Source organism: Carettochelys insculpta, chromosome 8 (assembly GCF_033958435.1).
Source record: "Carettochelys insculpta isolate YL-2023 chromosome 8, ASM3395843v1, whole genome shotgun sequence".
NCBI lineage: Eukaryota > Metazoa > Chordata > Testudines > Carettochelyidae > Carettochelys > Carettochelys insculpta.
The window spans coordinates 10,408,387-10,431,922 of NC_134144.1; the positions used below are offsets into that span (position 1 = coordinate 10,408,387).

The 23,536-nt window shown below is 42.4% G+C and overlaps 1 protein-coding gene across 5 annotated transcripts in view; it reads right to left on the reverse strand.

Moving 5' to 3' along the window:
- The window catches only part of ADAM23 (ADAM metallopeptidase domain 23), a 178,241-nt gene that overhangs the window by 131,758 nt on the left and 22,947 nt on the right, over positions 1-23,536 (reverse strand). For all 5 annotated transcript variants that reach the window (XM_075001866.1, XM_075001868.1, XM_075001867.1 and 2 more), the window contains exon 3: positions 9,808-9,884. In XM_075001866.1, coding sequence (XP_074857967.1) covers positions 9,808-9,884 — 77 coding nt within the window. The remainder of the gene's footprint in view (positions 1-9,807; positions 9,885-23,536) is intronic.

Here is a 23,536-nt window from a genome sequence, read left to right on the forward strand (position 1 = left end):
AGGGTGCAGGAATCTGTTCATGATCAAGGTTTGTTTAAAACCACATGATAGCTTAAACAGTTCTTTCAACGAGAGTGCGAATGCTGTGGCTTTAAAATACTTTTGTAGTTAGCGTATATAAAAGATTCCATGTTGTTGAACATGTGCTCTCAGACCAATTCCAGTTTGGGAAGATTCTTTTGGCACTGGTTGATCTGAACTCACAGCATATGTGACACTTCATTTTTCAGTGCTGGTGCCAGACTGTCTGTCTATCTCATAGAACTGGAAGGAACCTTCAGAGGTCATCTAGCCCAGTCCCCTGCACTCACAGCAGAACCTATCACCATCTCTGACAGATTTTTTTTTAAATGTATTTGCCCCAGATTCCTAAATGGCCCCCTCAAGGATTGGGCTTGCAATTCTGGGTATAGCAGGCCAATGCTCAAGCCACTGAACTATCCCTCCCCCATGTCTGGTAAAGCCATGTCAGATAAAGGATAGTGGTGCTCTCTGTGCCATCTCTGGCAGCACAAAAATGACTACACTAACCCACCTCATCATAAGAGCCGCCATACTGGGTAAAACCAAAGGTCCATCTAGCCCTGCATTCTGTCTGCCAACAGTGGCCAATAACAGGTGCCCCAGAAGAAGTGAGCCAAACAGGTAACAATCTCTCTCCTGTCATTCATCTCCAGCTGCTCACAAATAGAGCCTAAGGAACCATTCCTTACCCGTCCTGGCTAATAACCATTAACGGACCTAATCTCCATGCATTTATCTAGCTCTTTTTCACACCCTGGTATAGTCCTAGCCATCACAGCCTCCTCTGGCAAGGAGTTCCACATTTTGAGTCTGCACTGTGTGAAGAAGTATTTCCTTTTATCTGTTTTAAACCTGCTGCCCATTAATTTCATTGTGTCCCCGAGCCCTTATATTACGGGAACAACAACTTTTCCTTGTTCACTTTCTCCGCACCACTCATTTCATATACCTCTATCATATTGCCCTCCCTTAGTCTCCTCTTTTCTAAAATGAAAATTCCTAGTCTCTAATCTCTCTTCATAGGAGACCCATTCCAAATCCCAAATCATTTTAGTTGCTCTTTTCTGAACCTTTTCTAATGCCAATATATCTTTTTTGAGATGAGGCGACCACATCTGTAAACAGTATTCAAGATGTGGGAATACCATGGTTTTATAGAATATCATTTTTTATATATCATTAAAATGTTCTAAAAAGGACAGACATTTTTACTTCATTGTTTTTGATAACTCCTCGTTTAGTTTCTTACATCTCTCCCACTACCTCAAAATAGAAACATATCTGCTCATACAGTTCTGCTAGCCTGACATAGTACAAATTGATAAAGAGAACTATTCTTGAACTGAGGAGTAACTGAGAAGTCCTTAAAATGCCAGATGACAAAAGTATTAAGAAAAAAAACTCTGCTGCAACCGGTTTCTGACAACATTCATAAGAATACCAACATATCACAGATTGCACACTAAGAGAACAGGATTTACTATTTTATTCCAATAAACAGAAAAGTCATACACATTTATATAATTTTATTTCAATAACTCATTTATTTATATAATTTAGGAAAATTGTACTAATCTGAAAACATAACTTTGACTACTTTGAAAAGGAGATGAATTAAAAAGTGAGAAATGCTACATACCAGATTCTTGTGAGATATGGAATTTACCTACTTCAGACAACAACAGATGAATTATGAAGGTTCTTTGTCACAAATGGGATTAATAATTTTATTCTACTTGTGCCAATTACTCTTGGTACAAAAGAAGAGAATATTAGCTAAAAACTTTACACTTTCTACTCTATCGAAGTATCACTCTTTATTAAAGTTGTGTGTGGATGGTTTATGTCATTATTCTGACAGCTGGTTGAAAATGCAGGTGTAACACAATGGCAAGATCTGCGACTCTGCAGAGGAACACAGTTCTCATGTGGAACAATCTCATTAAGGGCTACGTATACACGTGCCCCAAACTTCGAAATGGCCACGCAAATGGCCATTTCGAAGTTTACTAATGAAGCGCTGAAATGCGTATGCAGTGCTTCATTAGCATGCGGGCGGCCGCCGCGCTTCGAAATTGACGTGGCTTGCCGCTGCGCGTCTCATCCAGACGGGGCTCCTTTTCGAAAGGACCCCGCCTACTTTGAAGTCCCCTTATTCCCATGAGCTCATTCATGTCTACACGTGCCCCAAACTGGTCTACACGTGCCCCAAACTTCGAAATGGCCACGCAAATGGCCATTTCGAAGTTTACTAATGAAGCGTTGAAATGCATATGCAGTGCTTCATTAGCATGCGGGCGGCCGCCGCGCTTCGAAATTGACGCGGCGAATGAGCTCATGGGAATAAGGGGACTTCGAAGTAGGCGGGGTCCTTTCGAAAAGGAGCCCCGTCTGGACGAGACGCGCGGTGGCAAGCCGCGTCAATTTCGAAGCGCGGCAGCCGCCCACATGCTAATGAAGCGCTGCATATGCATTTCAGCGCTTCATTAGTAAACTTCGAAATGGCCATTTGCGTGGCCATTTCGAAGTTTGGGGCACGTGTAGACACAGCCAAGGAGTTTAAAACCTGTATAAACCCCACTACAATCGAAAAATCCCCTTCCTCACTGGTGATCCAAAATGAGCTTGTCAATCCCCTGTCCCAATATAAAACAGGCCCACCAGCCCCTTTCTTACAATCAAAAGCAAACTTGTCAGCCCTCCCATTCTCATGCTTCAAAACAGACGTCTGAAAATAAAAAGCTTGCCAAGACTCACATGACTCTGAAGGTCAAGAGATGGGAAAATTGCCAAAGTGAAATTGTGGAGGATTAGGGCAGTGTTTCTCAGCCAGGGGTACATGTACCATTGCGGGGGGGTACACTGAGGTCTTCCAGGAGGTACATCAACTTAACCTAATTATCTGCCCAGTTTTACAACAGGCTTCTTACAAAAACACTACTGAAGTCAGTACAAAGACTTGTTTCTACTGCTTTATATGCCTTATGCTGAACTATAAGTACAATATTTCTCTTCCAATTCACTGATTTGACAATAAGATGGTAGAAAGCACATTTTCACTAGTAGTCTTCTGTGATATTTTTGTATGTTTTTGTAAGTAAGTAGTTTCTAAGTGATATGTAAGTGGTATGCAAAACAAATCTGACTCCTAAAAAGGGTACAGTAATCTGAAAAAGGTCAAATGGCACTTGTTTCAGGACCTCAAAATTGCCTTAGGACCATGTTTTTTAACCAGTGGAATGTGTACCCTTAGGGGTACACAAGAGAAGTCTAGGGTTACTTTATTAAAAAAGAAAGAAAAAGTTGAGAAAACACTGGATTGGGGATGGAGATTGTTAAGAGTAACTAGGGGTTCTCTCTTTCTTCAGATCTCAGTAAGTCAAAGGAAGCAAGGGACTGTTCCTCTGATTTTTCCACCAAACCTCCTGTCATCTAGATCCCTCATACAACACATACTCAGACCCATAGAGCTCCCTCCTTATGGGCCTAAAGAGGTCGGTAGGGAGAGGCAAGTAACCTATTTCTTCTTCAAAAACTAGGGAGTTTGGAGAATTTTCATGTACCTTCTAAGATGTGGTCTGCTAGAGGAAAAACACCCATGTAAGCATTTTGACAGAAAAATTTGTTTTTGCTGAAAAGTCTTCCTCATAATCTAATTGTAATTTTACCCCTATACAGAAAAGTCCTACAATTAACTTTTTAATTCTTTTAAATAGGTGTTTAGAGCTCTCTCACTGATAGCCAACAACCAATCCAAAATTGAGGTCCTAAGCAGTAGCACAATTGGGTTTTTGTTTTGTTTTGAGGTTGGTGGGATTCTTTGTTTGTTTTTGGTTGGTTGATTGCTTTGTTTTTATGCTACAAAGTGATTTATTTGCAGTAACGTTAAAATTACATTAAATAGTGGTACTTTTTGCCACAAGTTTTAGCCCTATTCATTTCAAATTTTGCCAACAAATTCTGCTTTGCCCTAGATTTAATACACCAATTTTAACTAATGACTGCTTCTTTCTTCTTCCCTTTTTTTGGGTAGATTTTAGAGGAAGAGGCAGAACTGACCATATAACATCTCTCTAACTACTCTATATAAGGATGTTTACACCGATTGAGCTGTTTTATCAGGGAAAACAAATTGAACAAATTTTCCCTTCCCATCTGAACTATACTGTGCCAAAATATTCTCCAAGAAAAGGAAGGCTTCTTCAAATACACCTTATATTTCATTATGAACATAAAATTGAATCCACTGTGCAAAAAGTGTCACATTTTGCAAATATATAATTGAAAATGGCCCTGTTCCAAGAAACAGCCATTTCTAAGGGGAAAGTTATTTATCCATTTTACAAAAAAGTGAAATTTTCATCTTTTACAATTTAAATTAGTAATTTTGTCAAATTTCACAGAAAAGCAGACGTTAAGGGGCATACATTAAGCAAAATAAAGACACCTCAGTTTTCAGGTGAAATTCTGTGAGAAATTCTGTGCAAAAATTATGACAATTTTAGCCTAAATCTCTTTCACCATTTCTTGTAACATGGGTATGAATAACTGAACAAGCAGTATAATAATAATGAGTACTATATCCTTCTCTTTATTTTCTTGACAGCCTTCTACATCAATCTTGTAGGACCCTCCTTTAAAATGCTGCATATGCAAATGAACTCAGGTTCAACTTACATGCCAACAAGATGATGCTGTGGAAAGCATATAGATGGCTTTAAAGATCTCCTCAGCGGTTGTCCCATCACAGTGAACTGATTTCTAATTCCTTTAAAAAGGGACTTGACACTGTTCTTGTGTGATTCACAGAAGCAGTTATGCTCTGCTCAAGTGTGAAACTTTAACTGTCTCTACATCTTAGATGGAGAAGATTACCAATTGTTGGATGCGCCTTGTTTCCTTCAAACTGATTCAATCGCTCTATCATCCACCTCCTTGTGCACAAGAGTGGGATGGAAAAATGGCAAACTCACTCCTCTGGGCCCTCTGGAAAACTGAGAGTTTATTTGTGTATAAATTTCAAAGATGATGAGACTATTGCTTTTCTTGTGGCAGTACTTTTGTACCTCAACAGCCCCAGTGGCAGAATAGGGGAGAACCAGAGCAGGGAGGTTGGAGAAAGCCAGAAGAGTACTGGTTCTTGGTTCTTTTTATTCTATTTATTCTTGTGGATTTTATACCACTTAGAAAACAGCATCTGAATCTATATAGATCCAGTGACTGAGCTTCTTATTTTTATAAGTTCTTGAACTATTTGGTAATTATTAAAAGGCTATTTTTAATGTATAGAAATTTAGCCAAGATCATAAGTTCAAACAGTTGCACAGTGGAGGATTATAAACTAAAATGAGTTTCTGTACAGCCTTCAAGGATCTTCTGACATGAAGATGAGAAAAATCATCTGACAGAACCAGTAGACAGATAATGAAGCTTCTGGTGCTCAGGCTCATCCCAGCTGAAGACAGACAAAACCTGACAGACTATCACAAGGCTTATTGCTATTAATTGGACCTTTATGGTTTAGCCCTAAGAATATCCCTAGCCAAAGGAAATTTAATGTTTCTGAAATACCTTTCCTTGATGGGATTAAGATATTTTTCTCTGTCTTACAGTTAATTACATATTTTTCTTGATAAGAAAATATTATCTATTACTTGCTGTGATTTTGTCAACAACTTTTGGCTCTTATGTCTGCCACACAGTCATACATCAATATCCAGGTTGTCACCTTGAAGAAAGATAGTCCATATGGTTTACTTGGCCTGGCAATAATATTAATTCTATTCCCTCTTCTTACCACTCCTCTCATTTGGTTAGTGACAGCATTTCAAAGGGGTCTGGAGCTCCAGCCACCAGCACTACTACTACTACAGCAGCGCTGGCAGTCAGACCTCCAGGCCTCTTTGAAACTCCCTGGCAGCACTGCTCCAGCTGCATGCAACTGTGAGGGAATGTGGGGGTTGGCAGGGCGGCACAACAGCCGCAGTCCAGGCAGTGAGAGTGGCCCTGCCCTTTCTGTTGCTAGCCCTGCCCCTTCAAGGACATGGAGTCAGGACCCCTCTCACCTTGCTGTTGGCACCAATGTGGACTTCAGCCCATACCTGCCCAACTTCAGGGCTCTGTGTTTCACCCTCACCCCCACAGTCACAGGGCTCTGGCTTCAACCCACCCTAAAAGCTCAGCCATGGAGATTTGGCTCTGGGCTTCTGCAGGACTAGCCTTACTGGGCACTATGGTCCAGAGGCAAGAAGAGAAGTAAGCCTGAACTCCAAGACCAGGGAAAGGAGCCCAGGGCACCAAAATATTAATGTATCTTATTTTTTAAGTTTGAGTCTGCAAAGAAAACTTTACATCAATCAACGGCAATGATTTGGACATGTAAATATGCTGTGTAGGTATTTTTCTTTTTCCTAAAGTTAATTGTTTTAGGAAGAACTGTCAGAATAATCACCAGTAAGAGTTGGTAACCATAATCTGAGGCCACCAAAAATTAGTTGTAAGAACGCCTAGACTAAGATACACTTGTAATGATAAACATCTGACAGATATGGGAAACAGAAGACAGAGAATAATCAAGATATAAGCTTGTATTAACTCTGATAACTAATGATACCGAAAAACTTAAATACAACTGGTAATTTGGCAGTTATTTATATGGTTATTTATATACCTATGTTACTCTTGTTACCAGTTTGTTTTGGCTGTCTAAATTTTGTGATTAACTACTTTATTTTATCTTGGTTGCTAGTTACTGTTTATTATACCAAATAAGGGTACACAGTGTTAGCTGATATAAATCAATATTGCTCCAGTGCAGTCAGGAAGACAGAATATTACCAGTTTCTAATACACAGTCAAAAGAAAGGGAGATTGCTAGTGACGTTGCTGATTTACACAGCTGATAGATAATCTGGTTCCAGAGCATTTACTTGTTATCTGCATATAAAGGCAAAATGGTACATGGAGATGATCCAAAACAGGAATTTCTAGCCTGTAGAAAATACTGATATTCGATATTAGCTTTTGTCCACCAATTCTGAACAAAGTCAAAATACCAAAACTTTGTTTTGACAGTATTAAATCAAAATGTTTCATTTTAGGTCAATATTAATCTCTAAGTAATTGAACGTGAGTTGTAGTTGTTGTCTTACTCAAACTACACTCCTTACTCCACTGACAAGAACGCTCCATCTTCCACAACATACTGGGATCTCTTCTTGTGGCTGAAACACTGCTGTACTTAAACTCCAATGATGCTCAATATAGCTCCTGGCTTTCTTTCCTGTTTCTGGTTCTTCATGCTGCAGGCCTCTCAAAGCCCTTGGTCCCATCTCCTGACGTCTTCATAAATTTTTCAGCCATTTTACATTTTAAAGGTGAAGATGCAAAGATTAAAATATGGAACAAATATAGTTCCATGTAATGCGTTAGTTGCAGGAAAAACCCAACTCTAAATTCATCTGTGGACAGATAAAAAGCCTTAAAGTTCACCTTTAAAAACAAAAGTGAAGAGCTGAGTCGCCATAAAGGAATATAGTGACTCAGTAAATTTTAAAAAACCCACAGCTTGTTGCTCTGTAACCCAGTATTTGATACACTTGCACCTTTACACCTCAAAAAAACTTTTAATATTGCAGACAGAATGAACAAAGTAAGTCATCAACTGGACATCAAGAAGAAAGCAACACTTCTTTCATACTGAAAAATATTGATTTCTGCTAATTCATTTTTGTTCAAAATGTGCTGAAATGCTAAAGGGCAGTAAAAGCTGTGTATGCACTTTTTATGCAATGCTTACAGAATTCTGTTCATGAGATGTTTAATACTTATTTTATACCCCTATTCTTTTTCCTCAAATATCACCTTCTGTATCAGTACACACAGTGGCAAACCTTGGCACTACAGAAGTCTTTATGTTTTTAGAAATACAGACAGTGGCATATTTATGTCAACATATTGCCACAGTTGGCGAGGTATGTTAGTAGTAGTGCAACTACACAGAATAAGATGGAAATTGCATCTTTGATTAAAGCTGCTTTACACCTCTAGTCTTACCTACCAATGAAATAAAACATCAATTGTAATGAATTCCTATAATGTCATTTTCATATGTAGCTAAACAGTATGATCTCTGTATGCTGAGGAAGTGGCCTACTCCTGCCATGGTCCCCAGTTCAGCAGGGGGTAAATGGCCTGGCTGCAAATACAGATGAGGCAAGACTGCTCATTCTTTTAGACTTTCTGCAATAGTGTTGTAAATAAAAATAATAAGCATTTATACAGCACACTTCACCTAGACATTAAAAAAAAACCAAAACATAATGCCCTCCATCACCCCATTTTACAGAAAGGAAAATTAAAACATCAAGGCTATGTCTACACTAGCCAAAAACTTCGAAATGGCCATGCCAAATGCCATGCGAAGTTTACTAATAAAGCGCTGAAATACATATTCAGCGCCTCATTAGCATGCGGGCGGCTGCGGCACTTCGAAATTGACACAGCTCGCCGCCGCGCAGCTTGTCCAGACGGGGCTCCTTTTCGAAAGGACCCCGCCTACTTCAAAGTCCCCTTATTCCCCTCTGCTCATAGGAATAAGGAGACTTCAGCACTTCGAAATTGACGCTGCTCGCCACTGCACAGCTCGTCCAGACGGGGCTCCTTTTCGAAAGGACCCCGCCTACTTCGAAGTCTCCTTATTCCTATGAGCAGAGGGGAATAAGGAGACTTCGAAGTAGGCGGGGGCCTTTCGAAAAGGAGCCCCATCCAGACGAGCTGTGCAGTGGCAAGCAGAGGCAATTTCGAAGTGCCGCGGCCACCTGCATGCTAATGAGGCGCTGAATATGTATTTCAGCGCTTCATTAGTAAACTTCGAAATGGCCATTTGCACGGCAATTTTGAAGTTTTGGGCTAGTGTAGACATGGCCCAAGAGACCTAGACATATTGAAATAAGGTCTAATTTGCTGTCCCTTCTGGATACAAGAATAACTTGGGACCTGCTTGTGGATTAAGAACTATATAAGTGTCTCAGATCAACATAATATACAGCCAGTCATTGTCAAAGCTAGAACAGAATGAGATCTGTTAACAATTACTTTAGTGCCCTATATATTGAACCACACGGAATCACAGAAGGATACGGTTGGAGGAGACCTCCGGAGGTTATCCAGTCCAAACCCCATTCAAAGCAGGACCAATCCAAACTAATCATTCCAGCATCTATTAGCTGCCCTGTGGATCAGCACCTACCCCTCAACTGCCAGCACTTCCTGCCAGTCAGAGGACCTGCTGATCAGCTTCCCACCTCGCAGTGCCTCCCACCTGGTACTATTCAGCAGTGTGCAGAAAGGGCTGGGAGGAACAAGGAAATTGTGAGGACAAGCAAAGGCAGGGGGAAGGTGGGGGCTTGGAGACACAGGTGGAGTGGAGGGCAGGGTGTCTGGGGCACAGCAGAGGTCAAATACATCAAAGGGACAGAGGAAGTCAGGGGAGGTACCTGAGGACCCAAATAAAATTTACTTTCTATTTTTCATCTTTACATGCAACTGGTGAGGAATAGGAACATATCCTTTCTTAAAGAAACCTAGATTTATATACCTAGCTTAGGCAAGCTTTCCATCTTTCTTGAACATTTCCACATATCGATGCATTTGGGCAGTGTTGCAGTTTCCCAAAACTCTCAGGACTCCACATGCCCTATGCTACTGCCCTCTTCTTCAGAAATTGCTTGATTTGCAAAGAGACAAACAATGAAACAAAGAAACCCAGAATCATACACTTACTTATTCAACGTGAGGTCAAGGATGAATACAGAGCCAAAGGCCTCAATCTGGAAACTTGCTTGGGCCAGATGCACAGCCTGCAGACATGAAAAAAGAACTTTTATTTTTTCTGTTTACAAGAAGTCTTTTTATTATAGTAATTTCTTCAGTACAACACCTTATTTAGGACTCCCACAGAAATGTCTGCATATTTTTGTGTGTCATAATTTGGATCTGTATAATAAAGGCACAACAAGAAGCACTTACAATATATACACTGTTCTAATTTTATTAATCTCATAGCACTCACTTATTTTAAAAGAGTATGAATACAGTACTTACAATTAAGGCCTCTGTGATGCAAGCATGTATATACAAAATCATGGCAAAATCATATTATCCAGTATGCAGGACACCAATATCATTCCCTTTTTAGATCAAAAGCTTTCTATTTGTGGATGTAGCCATGCTAGCTGGTTACTAAGTGAACAACTCTCAACACATTCATCCAATAGCTAGTCCAATATTTGGAACTTGAAATTTCAGCTTTAATTTAAAATTAGACCTAGTTGCCAAAAATAGAACAGCCTCAATTTTCTAACCTGAATTCTCAAGTCAATTCTCAATATTGTTCTAAGTGAATCCAACAATATCTGCAGCATATTTGTGCATTACCTGGAAAACGAGGTTCACAACAAAATCTTGTTCAATGAAAGATCATCACAGATACTTGTCCCAGTTTCAGGGTAAGTGCGCCTATACACACGTTCCATGGTCTCTCAAAAGCACCCATTTAAAGGGTTCCAGCTTCCACCTGTCACCTTTCTCAGGCACAGAGCCACATCTCACTTACTCCTAACTGTAGGCTTTAAGGTTGCATAGCTTCTAAGATTTGCACTATGACACCCCAACTAGCAAGACAGTGCCTGCCCTTCTTCTCACTGAAGGCCTGTTGTCGGGAGTTGTGAGTCATCACACAACCTCTTCTAAGATAACACATTTATTTTTAGAACAAGCCCATTACAGAGAAAACATTAAAAATAAAAGAACATATAACCTAAATCCCAGTGTTTTTGCACTTCAATGACCCTCTGTTTTTGCCTCACTACCCTCAACAATGCTGCTTTGGCATGCGTCAGAGCAGAAATGGCAGTACTTTGAGGAGCTTTTCAAGCACGGATATCTTACTGTTGGTCTACATGATAAAATTAGAGTGATTTCACTGAGGATAACCTACAACCTGAGATAAGGTTTGAAATACTTATTGACTTGGAAGGTAATGTGTTCAGATAAAGTTTCACTGATCCCAAAGGACTGAACAGGGTGGCTGGTTGGAAGCCTGAGGCTGGGTATACTAAGGGAACTGCATTGTTTAGACCAGGCATTGGCAAACTGTGGTTCCAGAGCCACATGCTGCTGTTTAAGAAGTCATTTGTGGCTCCGGATGCTGCTGCTGCTGACTTCTCTGCGACTCACTGCCCTGCAGCTGCTGGAATAATAGAACTAAATTCAGCTAGTTTAATGGCCGGCAGGACAGCGGGAGGGGTCTGGTCGTTAAACCAGCTGAATTTAGCTCTATTATTTCATCAGTGGCAGGGCAGGGAGCTCAGAGGAGTCAGCAGCAGCAGCAGCAGTGTCTGGAGCTGTAATGACTCCATTTGGGCCCTGGGAAAGAGCAGTCTGGCCTCGGTGGGGGGAGTTTGAGGGGGCAGTTCTATATCCTCCTTCCCCTGCCCACCTGCGTCTTTCACATTGGCCGGCTCCTTCTGTCACTCCACCTGGTTCAGGTCAGCAGATCCAGATACTGAGAGAGGAGGGAAAGGTGGAATGGGCACAGGGTGATGGAGGGGGAATTGGCCCCTCTGCCTGCCTACCTCTGCCACAGGTGACAAGGACCCCCCATGCAAGGCCTGGCTGCAGAGCTCACCTTAGGCAGGCTTCCCGCTCCGCTGGCAGTGCCCAGAGAAGGGAGGAAGCAGCGGGTAGGGAGCTGGTCCTGGGTTTTATGCAGAGCAGGAGCTGTGTCTGCACGCCGCTTGTCCTGGGAGCGCAGGCTGCCTTGAACCAGCAGCAGTGTAAGTTCCTGGGATACAGAGTGGGGCTGGCACTTTGGCCCAAGCTGGGACAGCAGGTGTGACATTGAGCACCACCTGCAGGGAACTTGCTGCCCAGTTCCTCCTCCTCAGCATGGAGGGTTGATGTGAACATTGTTCCTTCCTGCTTAAGAGCCTATCCCCAGGTGTTGTGTTCTCCTTGTCCTCATTTGCTCTCCAATCCAGGGCTGAAAGTAACTTAAATTTTTAAACTGGTACAAACCATTGTATGTGTGCTGGTCTTAAAACTAGGGGTTACAAAAATATGGTTTGAGGTTATTTATGTAGGACTGTCTCATATTCACATACATTGCGGCTCTTGAAGTATTGGTTTTGTAACTGAATTTGAAAAAAATGGATCTTAGAATCATAGAAGAGTAGGACTGGAAGGGACCTCGAGAGGCCATCGAGTCCAGCCCCCTGCCCTCATGGCAGGACCAAGCACTTTCTAGACCATCCCTGAAAGCCATCTATCTAACCTCTTCTTAAATAGCTCCAGTGATGGAGATTCTACCACCTCCTCCTACCTCTTCTCACTATTTTGGTTGAATATCCCTGGTTTAGGCGTCTGACTAACCAAAAAGATAATAAAAAAGTGGTTTTGTGTACAAATTTGTTAAATGTAAATATTAGAATAACCACCAGGTTTGAGGATCGGCTATCCCATTCTTGCACAGCACTCTGAGTGACCTCAACTGGCTCTCCAGGAATACAAATGGGAATACCAATGTATACAAATAGGCATACATATTACCACAGGTTAATTCTGTGCTAAGGTGATTCAGGGTCACTCCTGAATGTTACAGGGTGAAGTTCAGAAAGTTTAAAATGTCTAGTGATTGTATTTTTCTTAAGTATGCTCACAATCTGAGGGGTTTTGTTAAAAACAGCACTATGCGGACAAAAGCACAGGGGAGTTTTGAAAAAATTGTTGGATTTAATCACTTTGGAACAATTTTTAAGACATTATGCTTGACCATGTTAGAGCAGCTGTTTGTGATAGAATCTGAATCCCTCCTACAAGCTGCAGATACTGCAGATGCATATACCCAAAACAGGGCTCAAAAAAGATATAAATGCCATGGGAAAATTAATCACCATTCTCCCCAGTTTAAGAGGATGAATGGGTTTACACATAAATCTGGCCCTGACTCTAATAAAGGAAATGCACAGGAGCCTAGAGAAAAAGAACGCCTACCCCAAAAATAAACAGGTTAAGTGCTACCTCAATGGTATGCTTGAGTACCTGTGGCCAGATTGTCCAGACCTGAAGGGCACCCCAAAACCAGCCCCCCAAATTTAACAGTAAATGCCAACTTCATTACTCTGTTGAGGCTGAAACCTTGAACTCTAACGCTAACCCAAGGTGCAGGAGAAGGCAATGAGTTTACCAGTTATGTTAGGACTGAGGTATGGGAGGAGATTGAGAAATTTATTAGGGGGGTAATAATGTTGAGTGTAGAGGATGGAGAGATACTGGCTCTGGTTTTACTATAGTTAAGAAAGGTCTTGTGAAATCAGAGGAATATGTGAAGGAAGCAGCACTCTTTGAATACTCTGAACCTGCCAATGGCTAAACTCTGTCTCAAGTAGGAAAGTTTTGTGGGCCATGTGTTAGTTGCTGTCTATAATCACACTTGTCAAAAGCAAGATCTTACCTTAATCTTAACTATGGAGCCACTAACAGGGGCTTCATAATGCACAACCCCAGATGCAATAAACATACTATTTTTATGTGTTAATCTAATCTCATTACACACGTGTCAGCCGTGAGTCAGTGAGTAGGTCACCCTAATTAGTGAAGATTAAAATAGTATTTCATCCTGGCAACCGATTTATATTATTTATAACCAATTAAAATAAGGTGTTTTTTTACTTTATGTTTCAATCATTATGGTTTTATGTAATGTGCTGCATTCATGGGAGAGGGACAGTTTCTGAAGAATGTTATACACTATTGGTATTTCTCCTTTTAAAGAGAGTGCGTACATCTCTATATTGTGAGACACTGATATTCCAGTGTTTTATAGCGCTAAAGTGTGATTCGAAATTTGTTTCCCCTTATACATGCAAGTCAGAGCTAAACAGAATAAGTCAAAATAAGACATGATGTTCCTCAAAGTATATCTATCTGTTTATACATACATCCTTTCAACGTTTTCCTATCTGTACAGAAGAAAAACTGCATTTATTACTTGCACAGTCTACATACATGCACATACTTGATACACAAGAGATATAATGTGACTTTATGTATACATATGCAAATATGTGAAAGAGAGGGTTACTCACTTTGTGCAGGAACTGAAGTTCTTTGAGATGGTCTGCCTGTGGGTGCGCCACTTAAGGTATTTATGGTGCACCAATCTTGTAATCCAAAGTTTTTAGCAGCAGTTCTCCAGTGTGGCATGCATGCACAGTACGCATCTTGTGCGTCTGCGAGCTGTCACCCACTGCACATTGTCAACCATTCTTTGGTTCCTTCTCTTCCCCAGACAGTTACTGATGCAAAGCAGAGGGGAGGAAAGGTCATGTAACACCCACAGGGACACCCGTGTCGAAGAACCTACTACTTCACAAGGGCTGCGTCTACACGTGCACGCTACTTCGAAGTAGCGGCAGTAACTTCGAAATAGAGCCCGTCACGTCTACACGTGTTGGGCGCTATTTCGAAGTTGAAATCGATGTTAGGCGGCGAGACGTCGAAGTCGCTAACCCCATGAGCGGATGGGAATAGCGCCCTACTTCGACGTTCAACATCGAAGTAGGGACGTGTAGACGATCCGCGTCCCGCAACATCGAAATAGCGGGGTCCTCCATGGCGGCCATCAGCTGGGGGGTTGAGAGATACTCTCTCTCCAGCCCTTGCGGGGCTCTGTGGTCACCGCGGGCAGCAGCCCTTAGCCCAGGGCTTCTGGCTGCTGCTGCTGCAGCTGGGGGTCCGTGCTGCATATACAGGGTCTGCAACTAGTTGTTGGCTCTGTGTATCTTGCACTGTTTAATGAAAGTGTGTCTGGGAGGGGCCCTTTAAGGGAGCGACTTGCTGTTGAGTCCGCCCCGTGACCCTGTCTGCAGCTGTGCCTGGCTCCCTTATTTCGATGTGTGCTACTTTGGCGTGTAGACGTTCCCTCGCTGTGCCTATTTCGATGTTGGGCTGAGCAACGTCGAAGTTGAACATCGACGTTGCCAGCCCTGGAGGACGTGTAGACGTTATTCATCGAAATAGTCTATTTCGATGTCGCAACATCGAAATAAGCTATTTCGAAGTTGGGTGCACGTGTAGACGTAGCCAAGGTGAGTGAACCTCTCTTCTTGTTCCAGGAGTGTCCCTGTGCATACTCCACTTAAGGTGAATTTGGAGAATTGGATTTTCCTGAAAGCAGGGCATCAGTGTTGCATTGTCTGTAATACCCAGTATCGACTGGTTGAATCTGGTGGCCTGCATTACGTACTGGTCTATGACTAGTGCTTTGTAAACATACGGACAGATGTCCAGGTACCCACTTTACATATGTCCTCCAGCGGGACATTACTGACGAAAGCACAAGACACCACTTGCACTCCTGTGGAGTGCATTCAACTGACACTCGATATTGGGAGATTGTTGAGTTGATAGCAGCCTTATGCACTGTGAGATCCATTTAGATAGTTTTTGTTTAGAGACCTGTTGCCCTTTTATCTCTCCATAATAGAAAGGAAGAGTTTGTTAGGGACAATTTTGGGGTTTTCTTTAACTAAGGTTACTAACAAACAGGATCTCCATGGTTACCCAAAATGGAGTCCCTGCTGGAATCCATTTTAAATATGGAGTCCAGAAATTGCTGAGTCATTGCTCCTCAGAGAAAAAGGGTGCAAATCCCAAGGTGGGGAAAATAGGTCACGTGATCAGAGATCTGCCTGGAGACAGGAAGTTATAAAAGGAGGTGGAACACTCCACTCTAGAGTCTCGCTCTCTGAACCCTCTGTCAGACAGGTAGACGGGAGGATTAGAGGAGGCCCCTGGTGGCTAGAGCAAAGCATCACGGTTCTGCTGTGACACCTCGTAGGCCGGAGAGCTCTTGCTTGGGTGCTACTATCACAGTTGGGCAAGAGAATTAGAGGAGGCTTCTGGAGGCTAAGGTAATCTGCCAGCGCAGTGAGAAGGCTTAGTAGGACAGGAGTTTTGTTTTCTTTTAATTTGACAAGACAGGGAAGGGAAGTAATCCACTCGTGCACACACTGACATTTTCTCCAGGCATTTCTCCACGCAGGACAGTGAGGCAAGCAGACAAGAACTGAAGAAAGAAGATGAGAGTTTCCATCAGGTCGTAAGCCTGAGCACTGCATTCCTGAGAGGCAGCTCCATCAACCTCATCCCCAACGCAGCAGTCTATCTTACCTGGTGATTGCAGCTTGATCCAGGACTGCGGTAGGGAGTGATCTTGGGGGGAGGGACAACTCCACTTACCTATAAATAGTTATTATACATTTTGACAACGGTAAGTTTTGTTTGATTATTGTCTGTCTGTTGAATAAATCATTACTATTTGTTTATCTTTAATTTGTGAGGTGTTCAATAAGCATGGTGATAGAAACGTCAAGGGGTCTGGGCTTGCAAAAGCAGGGTGCAGCAATTCTACATACTGTTCAGGTGTAACAAGTTGTGAATATTATCTAAAATTTAAATGGACTTTTATGGATATGTTAGCAAGTCCTTGATGTTTACGGTGCACTAGATAATCAAAAAGTAATGGCAGTTGTGTCAAGTGTGAAGAGTGCATGCACAAGACATCATGCCCAGAAGGTACACTATTTTTGGTCATATGTCCTTCTAGAACTAGGCTTGCAGCCGTTAATGAAAACTGATTACATGTCTGTTGAACACTGCAGTTCTAGAATCGTCAGCCATGAAGAAACTAAGTTTGGAGGTGCAGAAGCTTGACGTGTGAGTGATACATCACAAATCTCTCTTGCGTTAACAGGGGAAGAGTTTGTGGGAGATGTAAACATGGAGCCAGCGACATCTGTTTGAGATAGGGATACTAAGCTTGTCTAGGCCATGCAGGAGCTATTGGAATGACTTGAGTTTTGTCTAGTCATATTTTGTATACCACTTTCAGAATTATGGGTATGAAGGGGAAGGCATGCAGCAGAAGGGCATCCCAGGTGATTGTTAATGCATACCCCAGAAAGTTCCTGCCTAGTCCTGCTCGGAAGCAGTGCCTGTAGCATTTTGCAAAAAAGATCTATAGTTAGGTATCCTCAAGTCTGAAATATGGTATTTGTGACCTACAGGTCCAATTCCCATTTGTGGCTGTGGTGAGAATGCCTGCTGGCTTTCCTCACTGTCCTCAGTTCCAGGATACCGATATGCAGAGTTGTTTCCATAGGGAACCATTGTCCCCGTACCATGTATGGACTGAATGAGTCCCCAAGTCCTATAGGCAGGCATCTACTTTAATTGTCAATACAGGCAGTTGTGCTGCAAATGGAATACCCTGGTAGACATTGTGAGGGTTCATTCACCAATTCAGGGATTGCCTGACTGTGTGGGGCATACTGAGTTTTTGTGGCTAGAGAGTGTCTGTGGGGTTTTAAAACAGTGTTTAGCCATGCCTGGAGGATCCTCATATTGAGCCTTATGTGGTATACCACAAAGTTGGTGCCTGCCATGTAGCCTAGGAGTTATAGCCATTGTTTTGCTATAATCTGAAGGCTCAACTAGGCAGTATGTATGAGTAAACTCATCCCTCGCTTAATGAGTACCTTACTTATGAGTACTCACTTAAATGAGGAACACAAACACTTACCTTTGTTCACTATGCGAGTGAACTTCCCCCGCTTATATGAGCCAGCAGCGGGGTCCCTGGCCAGGGGGGCAGGGAGACACACAGCTCCCCAGCTGGCTCAGCTCCAGCCACGAGGTCCCTGGCCAGGGAGACCTGCAGCCCTGCAGCTGGAGTGGAGCCAGCCATGGGGTCCCTGGCTGGGGGGGTGGGGAGATCCGCAGCCCCGTCCCATCCCATTCCCAACACCCACCCTGGCCCACTGCACCCCCACCCCCCGCAGGTACCGCTGTTGCAACCTGGAGGAACAAGCTGCCACCTCCTGCACTGGAGCCACCACCAGGTTTTAAACCTCCCTCCCACTCATGGCTCCAAACTGCCCCCAGCCTTTAACCCTCCGCAACCCCCACCCCCGCAATCCAAGGTTCACTTACCTTTCAAAAGCAGCGCCACATGCTGCCACTCCTTCCCCGAGTTGGGAGCACTACGAACTAGTCAGACTTTTACATGTATTTCAATGGTAATTTTATGTCCCCCTTACGAGTTGTCGCCTATGAGCAGAAAGTTGGGAACCAGTTGTGCTGGTATAGCGAGGGATGAGTGTACAGTAACACTTCAGTGTCTCTCTGGTGGAAGTATTACTCTGGCCCTGATGATGTCCAGGTGTGCCCCTATGAAGTTCAGTTTCTGGGTTGGTATGAGGTGGGACTTGAGAAAGTTGACCAGGAATCCTTGTGATATTAGGGTACATAAAGTGTCTCCAACTAGACGCTTGGTCTCTTGGTATGAGGATTCTTACTATCAATCAGTCATTGATGCAGGGAAAACTTTTTATCCCTTTGTAGCAGAGGGGCGACTACTGGTTCAAAAACCTTTATAAAGGCCTTTGGTGCCATAGCCAGACCAAATGGTATTGAAAATGTTGATGTTTGATCTTGAACCAGAGGAATTTATCACGGATGTTTTGAGAAGTGAAAGTAGGTATCTGGTAGATCGAGGGATGATATCCGTTCTCCTCTGAGTAAGGAAGTATCTTGAATAAAACCCCTTTCTCCTGTGATATAATGGTGGTACTTCTATTGCACTTACGTAGAGGAAGTGTTGGACTGCCTCTTCTAAGATTCTCTCATGTGAAGGGTCCCTGAAGAAAGATGGGGAAGGGGGTTTGGAAATCTGACCTGTAAGAAGGCACAGGAGTAAGCCTTTCTGCCAAATAAGCCAAATCTCTTCCATTCTCTGACATACAGGGCAGACTTTAATTGGGTCTGCTTGCTCTTGTGGTGTACTGCATCCACAACCAGTGAATAAGGTGTGGGGTGTGAGAATAGAAATTCTGCCCCTTTGGCAGGGATGTAGTGTTTTCAGTCGGCCCTTTGACATAGGGGATATGGTGGCAGGTGTCTCCCAAATTATCTTTGCTTGGTCCAAGATAGCTTTGTTAACAGGTAAAGCTATCTTGTCAACTGGTGAGGCCTAGAGGATGGTGGTGAACTTATGCTGAGGCTCTGGCATCTCGGCTAATAATACCTTGAGTGAGTCTGCCACTATTTTGAGCAGGTCATGGAAGGACCTGAAGTCAGAAGCTGTAGTGGCAGGGAGTGGCATCAGTGTTTCCTCAGGTGAAGAAAAGGAAATTTTAGATGGTAGTCCCATGTCTTGTTCTAGAGGCTCATTCGTATCCTCATCGTCTTGGCTCTTGTATTGGGGGGTGGGAGAGGGAGGTTCTGCAGACTCCAAGCCTGGGGGCTTTTGTGTGGTCTACATTTGTGTGGTCTACATTTGTGCTTAAAATTGTCTCCATGGGTCTCAGAAAGGCCATATTGTCAGTATGGGCATAGGCAGCATCCAGGAGAATGGCTGCCAGTGCTGTGGTGGCTGCTGCAGCTGTTTGAGGGAGGAGTGTTTGGATGAATGTGGCACGGATTGTAGTTCCTCTTCTTCCCAGTTGCTTGAGAAGCGTGGTTCAGAGCTAGCTGGTGTGGAGATGAAGGTGGGCACTGATCTACTCGGACTGGCATCAGTAGCAAAGAGTGGTATCCCTGGTACCAAAGCAGGAGCTAAGTCTGCACGCATTGCTAGTGATGGTGGTCCCATGAACAACAGTACTGGCGTGCATACCATAGATTGCAGGGTCGATAGCAGTCGACGTGGGTATCATAGTCTTCGGTGCCAATGGTAGCACGTTTCTTCAGTCACATTCTGACAGCAGGAGAGGACTGAGCACTTGCTTTTTCCCCCTCAGGACATTGGTGATTTGAGTGTTCCTGGTGCCTTGTGGTCTGGTGCAGCTGATGCCAACAGTACTGGGTCTGATTTCCTGCCAGGAGGCTTCATTTTTGGCCATTCTCTCTGAGGTGAAGACTGCTGCTTGTGTTTCGCTGACTGCTTGGTTTTAGCCACTCCCTGCTCTGATGCTGCTGTTGGGGGCATTTGTGCCAGAGAAGCCCTGGTCTCAGGGTCTGAGGCTGGTCTCAATAATTTCTCCATGAGAAGGAGCCTCAGTTGTAGGTACCTCACCTTCATTGATCTAGCTGAGTGCTTTCAACAATGTAGGCACTTCAGTGGAATATGTGCCTCACCTAGACACCAGATGCATTAAGAGGGGACATCCGATAATGGGATTGAGAGTCTGCATGTAGAGTACCTTTTAAATCCTTGTGAGCCTGGCATAGTAGTTTGAAATTTTTTTTTTAAGTGCAACAATGAGTGGGAAAAAAAAGCATGCCCTAGGGCACCAGCCAGAAAGAGAACTTGGAGAAAATCAAATTGATGTTGTTTTTGTTTTCAGAGAAAACAAAGGGATATAAACTTGGATGAGAGAACCGGAACTAATTACTAACTTTGGTATAGTAAATCATTCTAAGGAAAAACAGAGGTGCTGGAGTTCAGACCTCAGCCAAGGGCAGTGGAGAAGGAACTGCGGGATGGTTGATGGTGGCAGGTAATGGCTTGCAGATGCATGAGGTGCTTACCACCAGGGAACTACTGCTAAAAACTTCTAACTATAATCCCAGGTGCACCGTAAACATTTTACATGGAACACCCACAGGGGCACACCTAGACGAAGAACCCATATTCTTCTTGATACCATCTATTTATATATAATTTAAAAGACAAAGGAAACTGTTTTCTCAGCACAACTGCTTGTTATAACAATAAAGGTTATTGTGTAGATGAAAAGTTGCAACATTACACTAAGCTTTACTGCAGCAAAGTGCTACCAATCAAATGCAGTGAAACTAACGCCAGAAGGAAGGTCAGATTTTCTTTCCATTTTTGCTGCTGCCAAGCTAAAATTATAGGAAGAGCTCTCCCGCAATGCTCAGGTAGGATAGAATAATGATAATCATCATAATAGAGATTAACAACACTAGCTCCCTACTTCGAAAGGAGCATCGTAAGTAAAGTGTCGGGAGATTATTAATGAAGTGTTGTGCTGTATATTCAGCACTTCATTATGCTAATTCTCCCCCACTGGTACTTCAAAGTGCCTGGGCAACTTTCAAGTCCTTTTACTCCCCTTCGAAGTAGGGAGCTAGTGTAGACACACGCTAGAAGCGGTCTTCAGAAGTGTTGCAGTGTCTTGCATACAGCACAGTCTCTTGGGTTTCTCTCCCCCTCCCTCCCCCTCCTCTAGATGCCCTACATTCATAGACTAAAATAAATAAATAAAAATTACAGATATGTTCAATAAATGCCCCCACCATCCACAGCTGACTGATTGGAATTTTCAAGACATCACAGAGATCTTGATAAAAAAAAAAAATCACAAAAATCTGTGACAGATTTGTAACTATTACATACAAACAATACAGGTTGAACCTCTCTGATATGGAACTCACTCATCCAGCAAACGCCTTAATCTGGCATGAATTAAATTAACCAGACAACCCATTATCACAGGTGTCGCCAAGTTTACATTTTTAGTGATATGCCTTGCTAAACACACAAAAGGCAAATGTTGAATTCCTTGCTTGGGCATAACTCCTGAGTTTGCTATTGTAAAGAGTTTGTCTCTTAATCCATATTAAAAAGTGGATTTTTTTTCAGATTAATAGATCTAATGCTTCAGAAGTATACCATCATTTGTAAGGTACGCTTGGCTTTTTGTACATCTGTGCTACTGCTATATATATGCTAAAATATAAATGCTTAGACGGGAAAAATAGTATCTAAAATCAATAAATAAGCTTTAAAAAAAAACCAACCACCTACCAGCTTATAATTAAAACTGGTTTTCAGCCGTATAACCGGAAAATATTTTTAAATATTTTCAAAACTGGATTTTTAGTTGATAGGGGATATAGATTTTCTGTGTTAAGAATTTAACTGCTAACTTTCAATTGGAGAGTATTTTCCTGGCCATATTTAAGTAATACTTCATAGTGCCACTCTACAAAAAAAATCAACTGGATAGAAATATGCCCTACTCTGCGCCACAGAGCACTCTGTATATTCAGTTTCACATTTGTCAACTTCAGCAACTGATGCTTCAAAGACTTATGTACTATGAGCAGCTCCACCGACTTCAGTTTAACTCCCGTTGATTGATATTAATTCTCATTAAAGCCAGCGTAAATTAGCATAACCAAGGAAATAATTTAAGTTCTAAACGATGCTTCTAGTTGACAGTTGCTGCAAATTTTCACCCCATTGCTTCTTTTATCCTTTAAAACTAAGGAGAACATGTTTTTTCTCTTCTCCCTTAACAATCTTCCAGGTACTTGAAAACTTATATTTTCCCACACCCACAGTCAACTCTTCTCCAGACTAAACAACTTCAGGTTTTTGGTTTTTTTCAATCTTCTTTCCTAGCTCATGTTTTCTAGAGCGTTAATCATTTTTGTTGCTCTACTCTGGACTTTTTCCCAATTTGTCCAAATAGTTTGTGAAACGTGGCGCTCAGAAGTGAACAATACTACAGCTAAGACCTAATCAGCATTGAATAATGTGAAATAATTACTGCTCATGTTTTGTTTACAGCCCTCCTGCTAACACTTTTGTTGCAATACTGTTACTCTATTGACTCATATTTAGCTTGTGTTTTGCTATGACAACCTCGGCATTCGTCTTCCATTTTGTATGTATGCAACTGATTGTTCCTTCCTAAAATGGGTTATTTTCCATTTGTTCTTACTGATTTTCATCCTAGTTACTTCAGCTCATTTCCATGCTTGTCCAAATCATTTTGAACGTTAACTGTATCCACCAAAGCAATCCCTCCCAGCAGCTCCTTCCAACAAGGTATCATCTGCAAACTTTAGAACTGTAGGCTCTATGTCATTATTTAAACCATTGATAAAGATAATGAACATAACTGATCCCTGTACGATATTACTCAATATGTCATTCCAGCTTGACTGTTAACCACTGTTAACATGGCTCTGTAGGAACAGCATTCAGTTATGCATCCATGTTATAGCACAGGGGTCAGCAACCCCCAGCACACGCACCAAGAGTGGAAACAGGCACCAATTTTCATTGCCATGAGAGGTGGGAGCCCAGCTCCCACCCTTCTCCCTAATGCAGCTGGGAGCTTGCTGAAAGCCATACCATCTGTGCATTAACAAAAGACCAGCTAATGCTACCAACCACCACCTAAACAGTATAGCTCTTCATCTTAGTTTATTTATTAATGAAGCTGTTGTAAGTAGGATTATCGGTGACTTTAAAAAGTATCACCGGCACTCAGTCCGTACACAGACGACCAAAGGTCAAATTTCGATACTCTGCCTTAGAAAGGTTGCTGCCTCTTTTCTAGTAGCACCATCTAGGTTGTATTTCCCAGGATTATGTTGCCTTTAGTGGATTTGCACTGATACGAACTGAGTGAAACTTAGATGACAACTGTAAGGTTAAAAAGAAGAAAAAGAATTTCTCCCTCTCTCTCTC